General features: G+C 46.6%; 1 protein-coding gene across 12 annotated transcripts in view; it reads right to left on the reverse strand.

The window, feature by feature from the left end:
- The window catches only part of recql5 (RecQ helicase-like 5), a 197,391-nt gene that overhangs the window by 72,069 nt on the left and 105,461 nt on the right, over nt 1–19,861 (reverse strand). For 2 of the 12 annotated variants that reach the window (XM_038777714.1, XM_038777713.1), the window contains exons 9-11: nt 19,126–19,225; nt 18,772–18,808; nt 16,560–16,621 (exon numbers count right to left, since the gene is read on the reverse strand). In XM_038777714.1, coding sequence (XP_038633642.1) covers nt 16,560–16,621; nt 18,772–18,808; nt 19,126–19,225 — 199 coding nt within the window. Of the gene's footprint in view, nt 1–16,556; nt 18,995–19,125; nt 19,226–19,861 lie in introns of those variants that run through there. The other 10 variants (XR_005458019.1, XR_005458017.1, XM_038777715.1 and 7 more) reach the window with 10 other exon arrangements.

Consider the following 19,861-nt stretch of genomic DNA (forward strand, 5'->3'; position numbering starts at 1 on the left):
CTGGCAGATGTGTTCGCGGACATCTTTAACCTTTCCAGCCTCTGCTCCGAGGTCCCCAGCTGCTTCAAGAAGATGACCATTATACTGGTGCCTCAATGACTACAATTCAGTGGTCCTGACATTCAGTCATAATGAAGTGCTTTGAGAGGTTGGTCATGAAGCGCATCAACTCCATACTCCCAGAATGCCTTGATCCACTGCAATTCGAATACCGCCGCAGCCGGTCCACAGCAGACGCCATCTCTCTGGCCCTACGCCAGAGCATCTCGACAACAAGGACTCCAATATCAGACTCCTATTTATTGACTACAGCTTCATCTTCAACACCATAATCCCAGCCAAGCTCATATCAAAGCTCCAAAACTTAAGACTTGACTCCTCACTCTGAAACTGGATCCCCGACTTTCTGACCCACAGACCACAACCAGTAAGAATAAACAACAACACCTCCTCCACAATAGTCCTCAATACCGGTGCCCCGCAAGGCTGCATACTTAGCCCCCTACTCTACTCCCTGTACACACACAACTGTGTGGCACAATTTGGTTCCAATTCCAGCTACAAATTTGCTGATGACACAACCATAGAGGGCCGGATCTCGAATAACAACGAATCAGAATACAGGAGGGAGATGGAGAACCTAGTGGAGTGGTGCAACGACAACAATCTGTCCCTCAATGCCAGTAAAACTAAAGAGCTGGTCATTGACTTCAGGAAGCAAAGTACTGAACACACCCATCAGCATCAATGGGGCTGAGGTGGAGATGGTTAACAGCTTCAAATTCCTAGGGATGCACATCAACAAAAATCTGTCCTGGTCTACCCACATCGACACTACCACCAAGAAAGCTCAACAGCGCCTATACTTCCTCAGGAAACTAAGGAAATTCGGCATGTCCACACTAACTCTTACCAACTTTTACAGATGCATCATAGAAAGCAACCTATCTGGCTGCATCACAGCCTGGTATGGCAACTGCTCGGCCCAAGACCGCAAGAAACGTCAGAGAGTCGTGAACACCGCCCAGTCCATCACACAAACCTGCCTCCCATCCATTGAATCCATCTACAGGTCCCGCTGCCTGGGGAAAGTGGACAGTATAATCAAAGAGCCCTCCCACCTGACTTACTCACTCTTCCAACTTCTTCCATCAGGCAGGAGATACAAAAGTCTGAGAACCCGCAAAACAGATTCAAAAAAAGCTTCTTTCCCACTGTTACCAGACTCCTAAATGACCCTCCTATTGGCTGACCTGATTAATACTACACCCCTGTATGCTTCACCCGATGCCGGTGTCTATGTAGTTACATTGTGTACCTTGTGTTGCCTTATTATGCATTTCCTTTATTTTATTTTCTTTTCATGTACATAATGATCTATTTGAGCTGCTCGCAGAAAAATATTTTTCGCTATACCTCGGTACACGTGACAATAAACAAATCCAATCCAATCTACGCAAGGCTGCAGACTAGCTGTCTGACCTGGAGAAATTTCTAAGTCTGTAGAGAATAAAATTTGCCATCCGTGTGTCGGAAGAAGCCTTCCAGTGGCAGGGAGACATGGACAAGCCACAGGACTGCGAGGAAAAGGAAAGGGAAGGGGGGGAGAAAGAGGGAAATGGGAGAGGGGAGAGGTGGATTAAGGGGAGAGAGGGTATGAAGACACGCAAAGTGAGAGCAGGAGACAAGGGACAAAGCTGCAGGGGACTGGTTTGAGGGCAAGCTGAAGCCCAAACCAAATTTTAGATAGACACGTGTAAATATGTGCTTTGGGCATATTTGGGATTGTAAAATATGTACTCCGTCTAAAGGGAAAAGACTTGCTTTTAAATATGTGTCGTTTTTTTATTTATGGCACGGTTTTGTGACTTGTAATTTATGAATTGTTGAACATGAAATAAGAAAATCCAAAGGTCCAAAGATGTGCGGGTTAGGTGGATTGGCCATGCTAAATTGCCCGTAGTGTCCTAATAAAAGTAAGGTTAAGGGGGGGTTGTTGGGTTACGGGTATAGGGTGGATACGTGGGTTTGAGTAGGGTGATCATGGCTCGGCACAACATTGAGGGCCGAAGGGCCTGTTCTGTGCTGTACTGTTCTATGTTCTATAAAATCCAATAGAACCATTTCCAAAAAAAAGATTGTGAATTGCAGCTGCATGATTTAATTAAGCTGGTCTTGCAAAAACAAAGTATCATGTTGTTAAGTGCATATTTGATGCTCTATATTAAAGCATTTATGATGTTAAGAATTTGCTGTATTTCAAACACTGTTATAAAGAAAACTTCACTCTGGTAAAGCTTTCTTATCCAAAGTGTACATAATTTGTAACTTGCTTAAAAGGTCTCTGAAATCTGTAATTGTTTTTCGGAATATTTGAAATAACCTTTAAGGGTGTGTAACCTGACAATCTTGGGCCTGGAAGCAGTGCCAACAGGGAGGAAGTGACGGAGACCATGTGGCTGGCAGATACAGAAGGAGAGCTAAAAGCAGAGAAGCTGGAGGGCGAAGGCATTCAGCACACAGATGCAGACAAAAAGAAAACAGTCAGAAACAGAAAAAGAAACTCAAAAGAGATTTTTTGTGAGCGAAAGAATCAAATCACACTCAAGAAGAGGTCAGTTTGTCTGCTCAGCAGAAATGGAGACATGGTCTTTTGGAAAACATGGAAAGCTGTGTGAATAACTGCTGAAGACCCGTGTGTTTTTCCAGAAGTGGCCAATCTATTATAGGTTAAAAAGGAACTGCAGAAAGTAATAGCTTCAGGACTGCCTTGCCTCGAGGGAGAGCAGTTTGTATGACCATCTAGTCCTGTTTAAGGGAGGGAGGCAGAAGACAGGAAATTATAGGCCAGTTAGTTTGACTTCAGTTGTAGGTAAGATTCTGGAGTAAGATTGCGGGGTACTTCGAAGTGTTAGTGAATCGGCTGAATCAGTATGGCTTTGTCAAGGGGAGGCCATGCTGAGAAATCTGTTAGAAGTATTTGAGGAGGTAATGAGGAAGTTAAATAAAGGAGAGCCAGTGGACATGATCTATATGGATTTCCAGAAGGCCTTTGACAAGGTGATGTACAGGAGGTGGTTAAATAATACAAGAGCCCATGGTGTTATGGCCAAGGTATTGACGCGGATAGAGGATTGGCTGACTGGCAGAAGGAAGAGAGTGGGGATAAAGGGGTCTTTTTCAGGATGGGAGCCGGTCTTGTGGTGTTCCACAGGAGTCAATGTTGGGACAACAACTATTCACGATGTACACTGGCGATCTGGAAGAAGGAATTGAGGGCATTGTTGCGAGGTTTGCAAATGAAACAAAGGTATGCCGAGGGAGAGGTAGTGTTGAGGAAGCGGGGAGACTGCAGAAGGACTTGGACAGGCTAGGAAAGTGGGCAAATTGAATGCAATGTGGAAAAGTGCGAGGTGGGAAGATTAGAGGCATAGACTTTTTTCTAAATGTGGAAATGCTTTGGATATCTGAAACACAAAGGGATTTAGGAGTCCTAGTTCAGGATTCTCAAGGTTAACATGTAGTTTCAGTTGCCAGTTAGTAAGGCAGATGCAATGTTAGCATTCATTTCGAGAGGACTAGAGTACAAGAGTAGGGATGTGCTGCTGAGGTTGGATAAGGCTTTGGTCAGATCCCATTTGGAATATTGTGAGTAGTTTTGGGCCTCATCCAAGGAAGGATGCACTGGCCTTGGAAAGGGTCCAGAGGAGGTTCACAAGAATGATCCCCGGAATAAAGGGCTTTTCATTTGAGTAGTGGTTGAGGACTCTGAGTCTGGACTCGATGGGGGTATAGAAGGATGAGGGAGGATCTCTTTGAAATATAGAGAGGCCTTGATAGAGTCGATATGGAGAAGATGTTTCCAGTAGTAGGAGACTAGAACCAGAGGGCACAACCTCAGACTCAAGTGACGGTCCATTGAAACCGAGATGAGGAGGAATATTTTCAGTCATGGAATCCCTACAGTGCAGAAGGAGGCCATTTGGCCCATTGAGTCTGCACCAACACTTTGAAACAGCACTCTACACATATCCACTCCCCTGTCCACCCTGCCCTATCCACGTAACCCGCACATCTATGTACACTAAAGGGCAAACGAACATGGCCAATCACCTAACCAGCACATCTTTGGACTGTGGGAGGAAACCGGAGCACCCGGAGGAAACCCATGTAGACAGGGGCAGAACGTACAAACTCCAAACAGACAGTGAACCAAGGCCGGAATTGAACCCAGGGTCCCTGCTGTGCGGCAACAGTGCTAGCCACTGTGGAACTCATTGCCGCAGAAGACTATGGAGGTCAAGAGCAGCACGGTAGCACAGTGGTTAGCACAGTTGCTTAACAGCTCCAGGGTCCCTGGTTAGATTCCCAGCTTCGGTCACTGTCTGTGCGGAATCTGCACAGTCTCCCCGTGTCTGTGTGGGTTTTCTCCGGGTGCTCTGGTTTCCTCTCAGTCCAAAGATGTGCAGGTTAGGTGGAGTGGCCATGATAAATTGCCCATAGTGTCCAAAAACATTTGGCGGGGTTACTGGGTTATGGGGATAGGTGGAGGCGTGAGCTTATGTAGGGTGCTCCTTCCAAGGGTTGGTGCAGTCTCGATGGGCCGAATGGGCTCATTCTGTTCCTTTATCTTGGTCTTATGAAGATTATACCCATGACATCTGACGGTAAATTCATCTGTTTGAAGGATTCTTGACCTACCCTGCCTGAATAAAGAACAATATATTGTGGAACTCTTCAGCTACGTACTGCCACATTCATACATGAAGTGATGCAGGTGCTCATGGTCCAGCAAGACTAAAATAAAACGTATCTATTTATTTGAACTATTATCTGCTTATTAATTAGGGTTCAATTTACATTGATTTCAATTTATGTTAAAAGTAGAAGTTACAAAAAGTGAAATAAGATCACAAGAATATTAGTAGGACGAGAGATCAGCCATGATTTGACTGAATGGTGGAGCAGGCTTGAAGGTCCGAATTGCCTGCTTCTGCTCCTGATTCCTATGTTCCTAAGTAGGCTCTTCAACCCTTCATACTTGTAGGAGGAGGAGGCCATTCAGCCCTTCATACTTGTAGAGGAGATACTTCTTTACAGCCCCCGCTGAGGCGAATAGGTCCGTTGAGGAGCATGGGCTGGAAAACAACCGGGGGGGGGGGGGGGGGGGGGGGGGCCGCGGGGGCCCCTGGCAAGGGGCAACGACACGCCGACGGGGGGTGGGTGGGGAGGGGCGAGGCAATGCCAGCCACCCCCCGGCAGGAACACCCAGAACAAAGAACAAACCACTGCCCGAGGGACCGCTCCAGGCGGGAGGCCAGGCCCCAGCACGAGGGAACGAGCGTAATGGAGAAGGGAGAGCAGGCGAGAGGGGTGCAGGGTAGGATGGGGGAAGAGCGGGCAGAAACAGTAGAGGCCAGGCAGGGGAGAAGCGAGACAATAACCCCCGAGAGGGGAGCCACCGTACTAGCAGGAAAGCTAGCGCCGGGGGCACGCAACAAAGCAGGGCCGCAGCGCACCCCCAACAGGGGGGAAGGCGCCAGGCAGGGGAGGGGGGGGGAACACCCGTCAAAGTCGGGAGAGCAAACGGGGACAGGAATAGGGGATAGAGGGGCAAAGGAGGGGTATACGGGGGAGAACGGAAAAGGGAGGGCACACAGGGAGCAAGAGACCGGGGAGGGGAGATGACGGGATGGAGGGACAAAAGAGGCCAGAAAAGGAACAGGGCTACAAAGTGCCACAACCAAGGGCTCGAAACAAGGAACTGCTGCAAGCACCCACCCAGTACGGTCTGTGGGCGAAGGGAGCCCCCAGAGTGCAGGGGACTACCCGCGTGGCGGACACACCGTGGACGGTCATGGCGGGTGCCCCCAGGACAAGGGGAAACCCCGGAGCGCAGAGACCCGACCGCATGGGGAGAGCAGTGACAGCGGCCATCCTGGACGGCTCCCTAACAAAGGGAAACCCCAGAGGGCAGGGGCGCGTCCAGCAGATAAGTATGGTTAATCCCACAGGAACGAGGGGGCAGAAGCCCCCCACCAGGATAATCACCTGGAACGTAAGGGGACTTAATGGCCCAGTGAAGAGATCCAGAGTCCTCACCCACCTCAGAAATATGAGGGCCGACATAGTCTTCCTCCAAGAGACGCACCTGAGGGAGCAGGACCAACTGCGGGTAAGAAAAGGCTGGGTGGGACAAACCTACCATTCCTGCTATGGGACAAGGGCCAGGGGGATGGCGATCCTGATCGGCAAGAGGATGACGCTTAGGGCGACAAAGACGGTTACAGACCCAGGGGAGCGGTATGGCATGGTCAGCGGGGCCCTGGATGGGGCACCGGTAGTTCTAGTCAATGTGCACGCTCCCAACTGGGACGACACGAGATTCATCAAAAAGACCATGGCTGAAATCCCGGACATGGCGACGCATCGACTAATCATAGGGGGGGCGACTTCAACTGTGTACAGGATCCAAAGACGGACAGATCAAACCCCAAAACGGGGAAAACCTCAAGCATGGCAAGGGAACTCAGTCACTTTATGGAGCAGATGGGAGCAGTGGACCCCTGGAGGTTCGCCCACCCGGGGGAGAAAGAATTCTCCTTCTCCCCAGTACACAACGTGTACACCAGAATTGACTTCTTTGTGGTGGGGAAAACGGTGCTTCCAGGGATAGACAAAGTGTAATACTCCGCAATTGTGATATCAGACTACGCTCCACGCTACATGGACGTGCGGCTAGAGACGGGAAGGGCCCAACGCCCCACATGGAGGTTGGACGGTGCCTTACTAGCTGACAAGGCCTTCAGCGAAAGGATAGCAGAGTACACGGAGAACAACCAAAACGGGGAGGTCTCACCCTCCACGTTCTGGGAAGCGCTTAAAGCCGTACTAAGAGGAGAAATCATTCCCTTCAAAGCGCAAAGAGATAGTGAGGAAAGGGTGGCTAGGCAGAAGCTGGTCGACTCCATACCGGAGGTAGACCGTAAATACTCCGGGGCCCTGACCGTAGAGCTCCTGGCGGAGAGGAAAGAACTACAAAGGAACTTTGACCTGCTCTCCACCAGGAAAGCAGTGCGCCAACTCCGCCAGGCGCGCGGGACCCTGTACGAACACGGAGACAAAGCCAGCCGCCTGTTGGCACACCAGCTGAGAAAGCAGGCAGCCACCAGAGAAATTGCGCAAATCAGGGGTACCGGAGGCACGTTGGAAACAGAACCAGAGAGGATTAACAAAACCTTCAAGGCCTTCTACCAAGAGCTGTACACCTCAGAGCCCCCAACGGGGAAGGTTGGGATGAACCAGTTCCTTGATGGACGGGGCAGCATGGTAGCATGGTGGTTAGCATAAATGCTTCACAGCTCCAGGGTCCCAGGTTCGATTCCCGGCTGGGTCACTGTCTGTACGGAGTCTGCACGTCCTCCCCGTGTGCGCGTGGGTTTCCTCCGGGTGCTCCGGTTTCCTCCCACGGTCCAAAGATGTGCGGGTTAGGTGGATTGGCCATGCTAAATTGCCCGTAGTGTCCTTAAAAGTAAGGTTAAGGGGGGGTGGGGTTGTTGGGTTACGGGTATAGTGTGGATACGTGGGTTTGAGTAGGGTGATCGTTGCTCGGCACAACATCGAGGGCCGAAGGGCCTGTTCTGTGCTGTACTGTTCTATGTTCATACCAGTCGTGGGAGAGGGCAGAAAACGGGACCTGGAAGCACCACTAGCACTGGGAGAGATCATGGACAGCATTAGCTCCATGCAGATGGGGAAGGCGCCGGGACCGGACGGATTCCCGGCGGACTTCTACAAAATATTCACGACAGCGCTGGCCCCGCACCTGCGGGAGATGTTCACAGACTCGCTAGCTAGGGGCACACTGTCACCCACGTTAGCACAGGCCTCAATCTCGCTGATACCTAAGAAAGACAAAGACCCAACAGAATGTGGGTCATACAGACCCATCTCTCTGCTGAACGCAGACGCCAAAATACTGGCCAAAATCCTAGCCAAAAGGCTAGAAGACTGTGTATTCAAACTGGTCGCAGAGGACCAGACGGACTTCGTCAAAGGTAGACAGCTTACCTCGAACATCAGGCGCCTGCTGAACGTGATAATGACCCCCTCCGGGGAGAGAACACAAGAGGTGATCGTCTCCCTGGACGCAGAACAGAGTCGAATGGAAATACCTCATAGAGGTACTGGAGCGGTTCGGGCTTGGAACAGGGTTCACTGCTTGGGTAAAGCTCCTATACAACGCTCCCATGGCGAGTGTATGGACCAACAATACCAACACCCAACTTCCAGCTGCACAGGGGCGCCAGACAAGGATGCCCACTGTCCCCGCTGCTGTTCGCACTAGCAATCGAACCGCTAGCAATCGCGCTCAGGGCAGCAAACAATTGGAGGGGGATCCGAAGGGGAGGCAGAGAGCACAGAGTCTCACTCTATGCAGATGACCTGCTCCTCTACATCTCGGACCCACAGAGTAGCATGGATGGAATCATTGCGTTCCTGAAAGAGTTTGGAGCCTTCTCGGGCTACAAACTCAACATGAGCAAAAGCGAGATCTTCCCAATACACCCGTAAGGGGGGAGGGGGAGGGGGGGGGCACTAAAGGGGCTGCCGTTCAAACACGCCCGACACAAATTCCACTACCTGGAGATCCAAATAGCCCATGACTGGAAAGGGATCCACAAATGGAACCTCACCAGTCTGACGGAGGAAGTAAAAAAGGACCTGCAAAGATGGAACACACTCCCACTCTCCCTAGCGGGGAGAGTCCAGACAATCAAAATGAACGTACTGCCCAGGTTCCTCTTCCTGTTTAGATCCATTCCGATCTACATCCCCAAGGCCTTTTTCAAAGCGCTGGACAAACTAATCACGGTGTTCGTATGGGGGGTAAAAATGCTAGGATCCCAAAGAAGGTCCTACAAAAAACAAAATCTAGCCCTCCCAAACCTACAATTCTACCACTGGGCGGCAACAGCCGAGCGAGTAAGGGGATGGATCCAGGAGCCAGAGGCCGAGTGGGTGCATGCGGAGGGGGCCTCCTGCATGGGGACCTCCCTCCGGGCCCTTGCCACGGCAGCACTCCCATCCCCATCCAGCAGCCCAGTGGTGACAGCCACCCTCCAATCCTGGAACCAACTGCGGCAGCAATTTGGCCTGACCAAAATGTCGGACAAGGCTCCTATCTGCAACAACCATAGGTTCACACCAGCACTGACTGACGCCACCTTCAAAAGGTGGAGGCAGGACGGAGGGACACTGACAGTCAGGGACCTATACACGGACGGCAGGATCGCAACACTGGACGAACTGACAGAAATTTCGGCTAGCCAGGGGGAACGAGCTACGGTATCTGCAGCTCAAAAACCTCTTACGAAAGGAGACAAGGACGTACCCACAACCGCCATGACAGACACTACTGGAAGACCTACTGGACGCAAGTATCCTAGATAAAGGGAACTGTAGCGACATGTATGACCGACTGGTAGAAAGGGCCGACACCGTACTGGACGCAACAAGAAAGAAATGGGAGGATGACCTGGGGATTGAGATAGGGTGGGGACTCTGGAGCGAAGCACTGCATAGGGTCAACTCCACCGCCACGTGCGCAAGGCTCAGCTTGACGCAACTAAAAGTGGTACATAGAGCCCACTTAACAAGAAACCGTATGAGTAGGTTCTTCCCGGAGGTGGAGGACAGATGTGAACGGTGCCAAAGAGGCCCGGCCAACCACGCCCACATGTTCTGCTCTTGCCCCAGACTTGTGGAGTACTGGACAGCCTTTTTCGAGGCTATGTCCAAAGTGGTGGGAGTGAGGGTGGAGCCGTGCCCGATAGTGGCTGTCTTTGGGGTTTCAGACCAGCCAGATCTATTCCTGGGGAGGAGGGCGGACGCCTTTGCCTTTGCCTCCCCGATCGCCCGCCGTAGAATCCTGTTTGGCTGACGGTCAGCAGCACCACCCAGAGCTGCAGACTGGCTGTCCGACCCCTCGGAATCTCTCCAAATGGAGAAAATCAAATTCCCCATCCGAGGGTCAGACGACGGCTTCCACAGAACGTGGAAGCCATTCATGCAACTATTCCGGGACCTGTTTGTGGCCAACGAACAAGAGGAAGAATAGCCGGGTGGCCAAGAATCAGGGGAAAATGGACGGGAATCGGGGGAAGGTAGCCGGGGAGGGGGGGGGGGGGGGGGGGGGGTGGGTACGGGTTCGTTATGGGGGTTTGTTCTCATGGTTTTCTGCTTATTTATTTTTCTTGTTAATTTATTGTTTTTGTATTGGAGGGAAGGGGTTACTGTTTTTCTCTGTTGTAATAAAATCTGTTGTGATAAAAAATTATTTAAAACATTTTTAAAAAAAGATAGAGCTAGGCATGGTGGGGGGGGGGTGGGGGTGTAGGGGGTGAGTGCTTCATTGGGATGGTGTGGGAAGACTGGGTCGCGTGGGGTAATGTCTATTTAATTGTTATTCTATATTCTCTTTTTATACTATGTTAATATTCACTAGTTAGTTTTGTTATTATTGTTATTACTGTTCTTTTATGAAAAATTCTGCAAAACCTGAATAAAAATACTTTAAAAAAAAATACTTGTAGAAGAGTAAGCTGGTGGCCAATGAATTGGCTGACAAAGCTGTGACCTGCCCAGTAACAAGTGTTGATTGGATAGTCTCCTTCTGGATTCGCCACAAGGTTCCATTTTAGTTTCATTTTTGGTTCTGCAGTCTGGGGGGAGGATTTCAACCAAACGATCCAGCTAAGCTTTCTCCATAAGGCCACAGTGAGGGCTGATTCTCCTCCAGCAAGACAGGGTGTCATTCTCTCAAATCTGCAAAGGCTTGAAGTCAAACCAAAACTGGAAGCAAGGTTTGATGTGAAATAAAGGGTCCCAGGAAAGAAATAGGCTGAATGTGTACCTTCAAACTGAAGGCCAATATAAACTAAGGTCTCTCCCCAGAAGAAAGCCTGCTGCTGGGAGTACTGAATGAATGGCTCGGCAAGGAAGACCATCACCAGTTGTAAACTGGAGGCGTAAACCAGTGTGCTGTGAGGAACGCATGCTGCGAACCATCATGCGAACCATCATTTGAAGCAAAGACTCTTATATTTTTACCACCCGTATTATTTTCCGTGTCGCGTCTTTTCGTCCGACGTCACTTCGTCCAACGACACTTCGTCCACGTCTTTTGGTCCAACGTCTTTCTGTCCGCACGTCTTTTGGTCCAACGTCTTTTTGTCCAATTATCCAATTACAAATAAACTCCGTATAAAACCATTTAATTGATAAAATGAATACAGCAAGTGAATTTAATTGCTAAAATGCAAGTAATTGATAAAATGCAAGTAAAATGCAAGTTGAAAAATGCAGTTAAAAAATCTAAAAATGCAGTTAAAAAATCTAAAAGTTTACTAATTACTTAAAATTCTCGAAAGATATCATCACTTAGAGAATACAGTTGGAAAATGTAAATTCTTCAAGTTACTTAAAATTGATGTAAATTGTAAGCAACATTCCTCAAGAAATCAATTTTTGTTGTAGAATCATATTCAACGACCAATCTTTTGAGGCGTTCAGTATTTTCTTATAATTAGTAAACTTTTAGATTTTTTAACTGCATTTTTAGATTTTTTAAACTGCATTTTTCAACTTGCATTTTACTTGCATTTTATCAATTACTTGCATTTTAGCAATTAAATTCACTTGCTGTATTGTACTTGCATTTTATCAATTAAATGGTTTTATACGGAGTTTATTTGTAATTGGATAATTGGACAAAAAGGCGTTGGACCAAAAGACGTGCGGACAAAAAGACGTTGGACCAAAAGACGTGGACTAAGTGTCGTTGGACGAAGTGACGTCGGACGAAAAGACACAGCACCATTATTTTCACCCCTTCTCCCCCCCCCCCCTCTTTGTGTTTGTCTGTCTGTGTGGGTGGGACAGTTAAAGGGGGTAGTAGATTAGCTTGTTGTTATTCAGTTATATTCAGTGAACATTTCACCATTAATCGTGTTATAAATTAACAGTAATTGAATTTCAACTTACAAACCTGACGACTGGAATTATTCAGCAGCCAAGGGCCAAAGACTTCAGAATGTTTTTGAAGAATTATTGGTTAATTCACTTTTGTTGCGACCCCGGGATACGTGGGACTTTAACTGACTGCACATTTGCGCAGGGAGGTGTAACAATTGCAATATTTGTTGTAACCAGATATTTGGATTCATCTAACTGGTAGACCAGTTTGTTGAAGCAGTGTCTTGAATGAAACGGTTAACATTACTTTGGTACCAGCAATCTGACTAGAATCATATGTGCATGATTAGAAACACACAAAAGTTTTTAAACCCAGTGTACAATACAGGAAACATAGGAATTCAGCCCTTCGAGCCTGCTCTGCCATTCAATCCACCTCCCCACCTGTTGCCCATATCCCATTAACCCATTTTTAAAAAACAAAAATACATCTATCCCTTTCTTGAAAACATTTAATGACTCAGATTCCACTGCACTATGGGGCAGCGAGTTCCACACATTCACCACCCTCTGCGAGGAATTGTTCCTCCTCATCCGAGTTCTAAATCTACCACCTGTCAACCTATATCCATGACCTGTCGTTCTAGATTTCCCCACAAGGGGGAACATTTGGTCCACGTTTACTTTATCAATCCCATTTAGTATTGTATATACCTCAATCAGACACTTTTCTACTTTTATACGCCAGTCCTTTTGCAATAAATGCTCACATTCCATTTCCTTTTTAATTACATGCTGCACCTGCAATCCAATGTTCTGCGATTCATGAACAAAGACACCCAGATCCCTCTGCCCAGGTGCAGCTTGAATCTGCTTTCCATTTAGACAATAATTTGCCTTTCCATTTTTTCGGCCAAAATGGATAACCTCACACTTATTTGCATTAAACTTCATCTGCCAAATTTTGGCCCAATCTCCTAGCCTACCTATATCCGTCTGTAAAATCTTTATGATGTGGAGAAGCCGGCGTTGGACTGGGGTGAACACAGTAAGAAGTCTTACAACACCAGGTTAAAGTCCAACAGGTTTGTTTCAAACACGAGCTTTCGGAGCACAGCTCCTTCCTCAGAAGAATAACCTGAGGAACGAGCAGTGCTCCGAAAGCTCGTGTTTGAAACAAACCTGTTGGACTTTAACCTGGTGTTGTAAGACTTCTTACTAAAATCTTTATCTCCTCTTCACTGGCTGCTTTCCCACCTATTTTAGAATCATCCACAAATTTTGCTGTTACACTCTGTCCCTGCTGGCAGATAATTAAATTGTAAACAGTTGAGGTCTGAGGGCTGACTCTTGCAGCACCTTGCTAGTTACAGTTCGCCAGACAGAGAAGGATCCATTTAGAACATAGAACATTACAGCGCAGTACAGGCCCTTCAGCCCTCGATGTTGCGCCGACCCGTGAAACCATCTGAAGCCTATCTGACCTACACTATTCCATTTTCATCCATATGTCTATCCAGTGACCACTTAAATGCCCTTAAATTTGGCCACGCTACTACTGTTGCAGGCAGGGCGTTCCACACCCCTACTACTCTCTGAGTAAAGAAACTGCCTCTGACATCTGTCCTATATCTACCACCCCTCAATTCAAAGCTATGTCCCATCATGTTGGTCATCACCATCCGAGGAAAAAGACTCTCACTGTCCACCCTATCTAACCCTCTGACTATCTTATATGTCTCTATTAAGTCACCTCTCAGCCTTCTCCTCTCTAACGAAAACAACCTCAATTCCCTGAGCCTTTCCTCGTAAGACCTTCCCTCCATACCAGGCAACATCCTAGTAAATCTCCTCTGAACCCTTTCCAAAGCTTCCACATCCTTCCTATAATGTGGTGACCAGAACTGCACGCAGTACTCCAGGTGTGGCTGCACCAGAGTTATGTACAGCTGCAGCATGACCTCGTGGCTCCGAACCTCAATCCCCCTACTGATAAAGTACACCATATGCCTTCTTAACAGCCCTATTAACCCGTGTGGCAACTTTCAGGGATTTATGTACCTGGATGCCGAGATCTCTCTGTTCATCTACACTAACAAGAATCTTGCCATTAGCCCAGTACTCTGCATTCCTGTTACTCCTTCCAAAGTGAACCACCTCACACTTTTCCGCATTAAACTCCATCTGCCACCTCTCAGCCCAGCTCTGCAACTTATCTATGTCCCTCTGTAACCTATAACATCCTTCAGCACTATCCACAACTCCACCGACCTTCGTGTCATCTGCAAATTTACTAACCCATCCTTCTACACCCTCTTCCAGGTCATTTATAAAAATGACAAACAGCAGTGGCCCCAAAAGAGATCCTTGCGGTACACCACTAGTAACTGAACTCCAGGATGAACATTTGCCATCAACCGCCACCCTCTGTTTTCTTTCAGCTAGCCAATTACTGATCCAAACCGCTAAATCACCTTCAATCCCATACTTCCGTATTTTCTGCAATAGCTTACCGTGGGGAACCTTATCAAACGCCTTATTGAAATCTATATACACCACATCAACCACTTTACCCTCATCCACCTGTTTGGTCACCTTCTCAAAAAACTCAATAAAGTTTGTGAGGCATGACGTACCCTTCACAAAACCGTGTTGAGTATCGCTAATCAACTTGTTCTTTTCAAGATGATTATAAACCCAATCTCTTACAACCTTTTCCAACATTTTACCCACAACCGAAGTAAGGCTCACAGGTCTATAATTACTAGGGTTGTCTCTACTCCCCTTCTTGAACAAGGGGACAACATTTGCTATCCTCCAGTCTTCCGGCACTATTCCTGTCGACAAAGACGACATAAAGGTCAAGGACAAAGGCTCTGCAATCTCCTCCCAGGCTTCCCAGAGAATCCTAGGATAAATCCCATCTGGCCCAGGGAACTTATCTATTTTTACACTTTCCAAAATTGCTAATACCTCCTCGTTGTGAACCTCAATCCCATCTAGCCTGGTCGACTGTACCTGAGTATTCTCCTCGACAACATTGTCTTTCTCCAGTGTAAACACTGACGAAAAATATCCATTTAACGCTTCCCCTAACTCCTCTGTTTCCACGCACAACTTTCCACTAGAACATAGAACACTACAGCGCAGTACGGGCCCTTATGCCCTCGATGTTGCGCCGACCTGTGAAACCATCTGAAGCCTATCTGACCTACACTATTCCATTTTCATCCATATGTCTATCCAGTGACCACTTAAATGCCCTTAAAGTTGGCGAGTCTACTACTGTTGCAGGCAGGGCGTTCCACACCCCTACTACTCTCTGAGTAAAGAAACTGCCTCTGATATCTGTCCTATATCTATCACCCCTCAATTTAAAGCTATGTCCCCTCGTGTTGGTCATCACCATCCGAGGAAAAAGACTCTCACTGTCCACCCTATCTAACCCTCTGACTATCTTATATGTCTCTATTAAGTCACCTCTCAGCCTTCTCCTCTCTAACAAAAACAACCTCAAGTCCCTGAGCCTTTCCTCGTAAGACCTTCCCTCCATACCAGGCAACATCCTAGTAAATCTCCTCTGAACCCTTTCCAAAGCTTCCACATCCTTCCTGTAATGTGGTGACCAGAACTGCACGCAGTACTCCAGGTGCGGCCGCACGAGAGTTATGTACAGCTGCAGCATGACCTTGTGGTTCCGAAACTCAATCCCCCTGCTTATAAAGGCTAGCACACCATATGCCTTCTTAACAGCCCTATTAGTCTGGGTGGCAACTTTCAGGGAGTTATGTACCTGGATGCCGAGATCTCTCTGTTCATCTACACTACCAAGAATCTTGTACTCTGCATTCCTGTTACTCCTTCCAAAGTGAACCACCTCACACTTTTCCGCATTAAACTCCATCTGCCACCTCTCAGCCCAGCTCTGCAGCTTATCTATGTCCCTCTGTAACCTATAACATCCTTCAGCACTATCCACAACTCCACCGACCTTCGTGTCATCTGCACTACTATCCTTGATTGGCCCTAATCTTACTCTAGTCATTCTTTTGTTCCTGATATACCTATAGAAAGCCTTAGGGTTTTCCTTGATCCTATCTGCCAACGACTTTCATGTCCTCTCCTCGCTCTTCTTAACTCTCCCTTTAGGTCCTTCCTGGCTAACTTGTAACTCTCAAGTGCCCTAACTGAGCCTTCATGTCTCATCCTAACATAAGCCTTCTTCTTCCTCTTGACAAGTGCTTCAACTTCCTTAGTAAACCACGGTTCCCATGCTCGACAACTTCCTCCCTGCCTGACAGTTCGGGTCCGCTGAGGTAGAATTCAGAATGTCCAATTCACCTAGTAGCACGTCTTTTGGGACTTGTGGGAGGAAACTGAAGCATTCAGAGGAAACCCACGCAGACAAGGGGAGAACACACTTGCTGGTTTAAACAGCCGATAAGCTAATTCCTACCATACATTCTGGATATATATCGTGCCTCAAAAATTAATTAATATAATATTTGTTAATACATGGCAGTTCAATTACTATCCCAATGTATTTAATCCCTTAAAAGGGTATTTACTGTAAAGCTACTCATTACCTTGACTGACAGCTTTGGTATTTTCCGATTGGCTGCATCTCGGAGGGGGCAGTCAGGATCTTAAAAGAAAGTGGACACAGGATAATATTAACTTCCACATTTGCACTGTCCTTCAGCTGACAGAGCACTGAGCTCCTGACACACCATCATAGATCTGGGAGTTCAGACTATCGTGTCTGTGTCAGTTCTCTGAAACAATTATCCATTTACTCTCCTTCCTTGCCTCCATCTTAATGTCACATTTTTGATCCTTTGATCCGTTTTCCACAAAGATGATTGGAAAAAGGGAGCTATTAGTTGGGAAAAGATTGGAAAAGGAACCTTAAAGAATAGTCCAACCATCTAAATGAGACAACAGATTTTTAAGATGCTAACGTGTTGAATGTTGTCTCAGGGGCAGTGGTTAATTTACAGTTGGATGAATTGATGAGCAGTGCACTTTGCAGGCTATTAACAGGCCTGCCTTTCCTGGCTCTGAGCAGCAAGAGATAAAATATAGAAACAAATATAAATAGCCGCTTGGTAACACAGAACTTGGGTATTGCTGAAAAAAGAGACATGCTATTGAAGCTTTTCATCTTGCACTCGTCAGAACAAGAATACCAAATTGCAAAGGGAACAACAACTTGTACTGCAACTTGCAAAGAGTGGTGATTTGTTGGCACATGGACTAACTGATAGAGGTTTTGCCATGGAGAATGTGCCAGGCAAATGCCTATCCTCCAAGCTTTTGTGTATATTCAAACCAGGTTAGTCAACTCTGATTTGATGAGAATGCACCAGGGAATAGTTAACCCCAAGATTTTGTTTAATTGAAAAAGGCACGTACTTTTTTGTTTGCAAAGGACAGGGCCCTGTGTATGAATATACGCTTCTCACAAGCGTATGTGCAAGCCCAATTGATAATCTTAAACTGGTTGTTCGTGAATGATGAAGCAGGCTTGAGTGGCCACATGGCCTACGTCACTTCTATTTTGTATGTTCATATCTCTCTTAACCTCTTAGAACTAGATCAAGCACCTCTCCTTGCCTTGTTGGGCTCCTGTCCTTGAACTCGGCATCAGAACATGGATGTACAAGTCACGTGGTTACAAAACTGCACAAACATTTACAGCAAAATTGGCAAAGTTTGGGGCAATGTCCAATCTTTTGTCAACATTTCCAAATCCACCATGGAGAATCTCTCAATTTAATATTGAGCCTCAGAGATACTACAGGACAGCTTGCATTGAAAATGTCACTCTGGTGCACTAGGAGTTTCCTTTGACAGAGCTGTTATACCCGAGGTAGCAGTACTTGGTGGGGAATTTTTGAGTGAGCTTTATTCTGAATCTACCCCCCCACAATACTGGACATGAAACTGCTTGGAGTGGAGTTCTGCATTTGCTAAGGGGGCAATGTAGAGAGAGTTTTGATGTCCATCACTCGGCTTCAGAGAGGGTGCAGAGGAGATTTATGTGAATCGGACTAAGTACCTGGAGAAATGAGAAAGGGCAGGCTTGTTCTCAGAGCCGAAGTTAGTGCCAGATGTATTTGAGATGTTCAAAATTCTGAACGATTTTGATAGAAAGAAAAGACAAATTGTTTCATTAGTGAGGTTCAAAAGGTAAAATGGATAGACACTTGAAAGGGAAAAATTTACACGGCTATGGGGGGAGGGCAGGAAGCGGGACTAATTAGAGAGCTTTTTCAAAGAGCCAGAATAAGCACAACAGGCCAAATGGTGTCTTGTTGTGCTGTATAATTTCATGAATGTAATTTATGCTGAGAATGGGTGAAAAGTGGATCAAAATTCCTTCCTGTAGTAATGGTATCTGAACACATCAGGTAGATGAGATGAACAGCATAGAACATATTAATGGGAAGAAAATAATAGCTTATGCTGAATAGGGTTAAATGACATGGGATGAGAGGAGGCTGATGTTGAGCACAAACATTGACATAGTTGGGTTTCTGAGCTGTAAACTCTTTGCAACAGAGAACAAACTTCTCCAAGTTTAACTCAAGAGTCCAGAAGCTTTGTTCCATGGTCACATTATATCAGAAAATAGATGTGACAATTCCTAGTTACAGTCTTTGTACTAGTAGTATCAAGACACTGATGATGGGACCATCAAACATGGTGTGCAAGGCTCCTATACTTTGTTTAAACTGAGAATGTAAGTTACACTGCTGGGTTTCAGAGAAGTAAAATGTTAAATATACTCACCGGGTGGTACAAAATTATCCTTTGCAGGCTCTCCATTCTATGGGAAATAGAGTGAGAGATTAAGAGGTACAGGAAGTAGAGAGTCTGATCGCACCACTTTCCACTCACCTGCCCCCATTGAGTTTCTACTCCTTTTCAGCCAAGAGATGAGATATGGCTTGTTACGGAGACTGGGTATTATGCATCTGTTTCTACACCTCCTCAGTCTCACAAAACAGCCAGACTGTTCAGGTAGAAAACAGAAGCATTTAATGCTTACCCAGCCCCATGTAACACAAACTAAATTTTTTGCTCACAACATCTACCAAACTGGTCATATGGTTATAAATCAGTTCATTCCTGCATCAACATTACCTTCCGCAGCTTCATTTGTTTCCGAAAAAATGAATTCCATTCCTTCTTTCTGAATTCACTGTCATCATTCGATTCATTGTCACTGTCTTCGTTGTCATGTCTGAAAGTGAGTATACAGTCAAATAGCAAATAGCCCAGTGTCCAACAATTTGTAACAGACCATTTCACACAAGGTTACAACTCACAGAATTCCATAGCCTATCTTCAAAGCCAGGCCAATGAGCTCTGCTAATAGTGATCAACATTTAGATTCATTTGATATGGTGGAACTCGCTCTTTTCACCCTCCGATAACATTCAAGCTTTTAAAAGTCAAGTTTGGTGTCACTTATAATCACCATTTCCTGAGATACTTTGGTCTCTCTTTTGCAAGTTTTCACCTTGCTGTCAAAATCCTGCACGGTGACTCAAATCATTCACCAAAGATTTTTCCTTAAACACGGGCTGCACAGTGGCTCAGTGGTTAACACTGCTGTCTCACAGCGCCAGGGATCTTGGTTTGATTCCGACTGTCTGTGTGGAGTTGTCAGGCTGTACATTAGAAAGGTCAGATATAACTGTAATGAAACTGGGACTTGCAACAATTTCATTACTGACCAATACCATCACTTCCAAACTATAGAATCCCTACAGTGTAGAAGGAGGCCATTCGGCCCATCAAGTCTGCAACATTTCTCTGAAAAAACACCTTATCTAGGCCCACTCCCCCACCCTATCTCCATAACCTCACCTAACCT

This window comes from Scyliorhinus canicula, chromosome 18 (assembly GCF_902713615.1).
Source record: "Scyliorhinus canicula chromosome 18, sScyCan1.1, whole genome shotgun sequence".
Classification (NCBI taxonomy): Eukaryota; Metazoa; Chordata; class Chondrichthyes; order Carcharhiniformes; family Scyliorhinidae; genus Scyliorhinus; species Scyliorhinus canicula.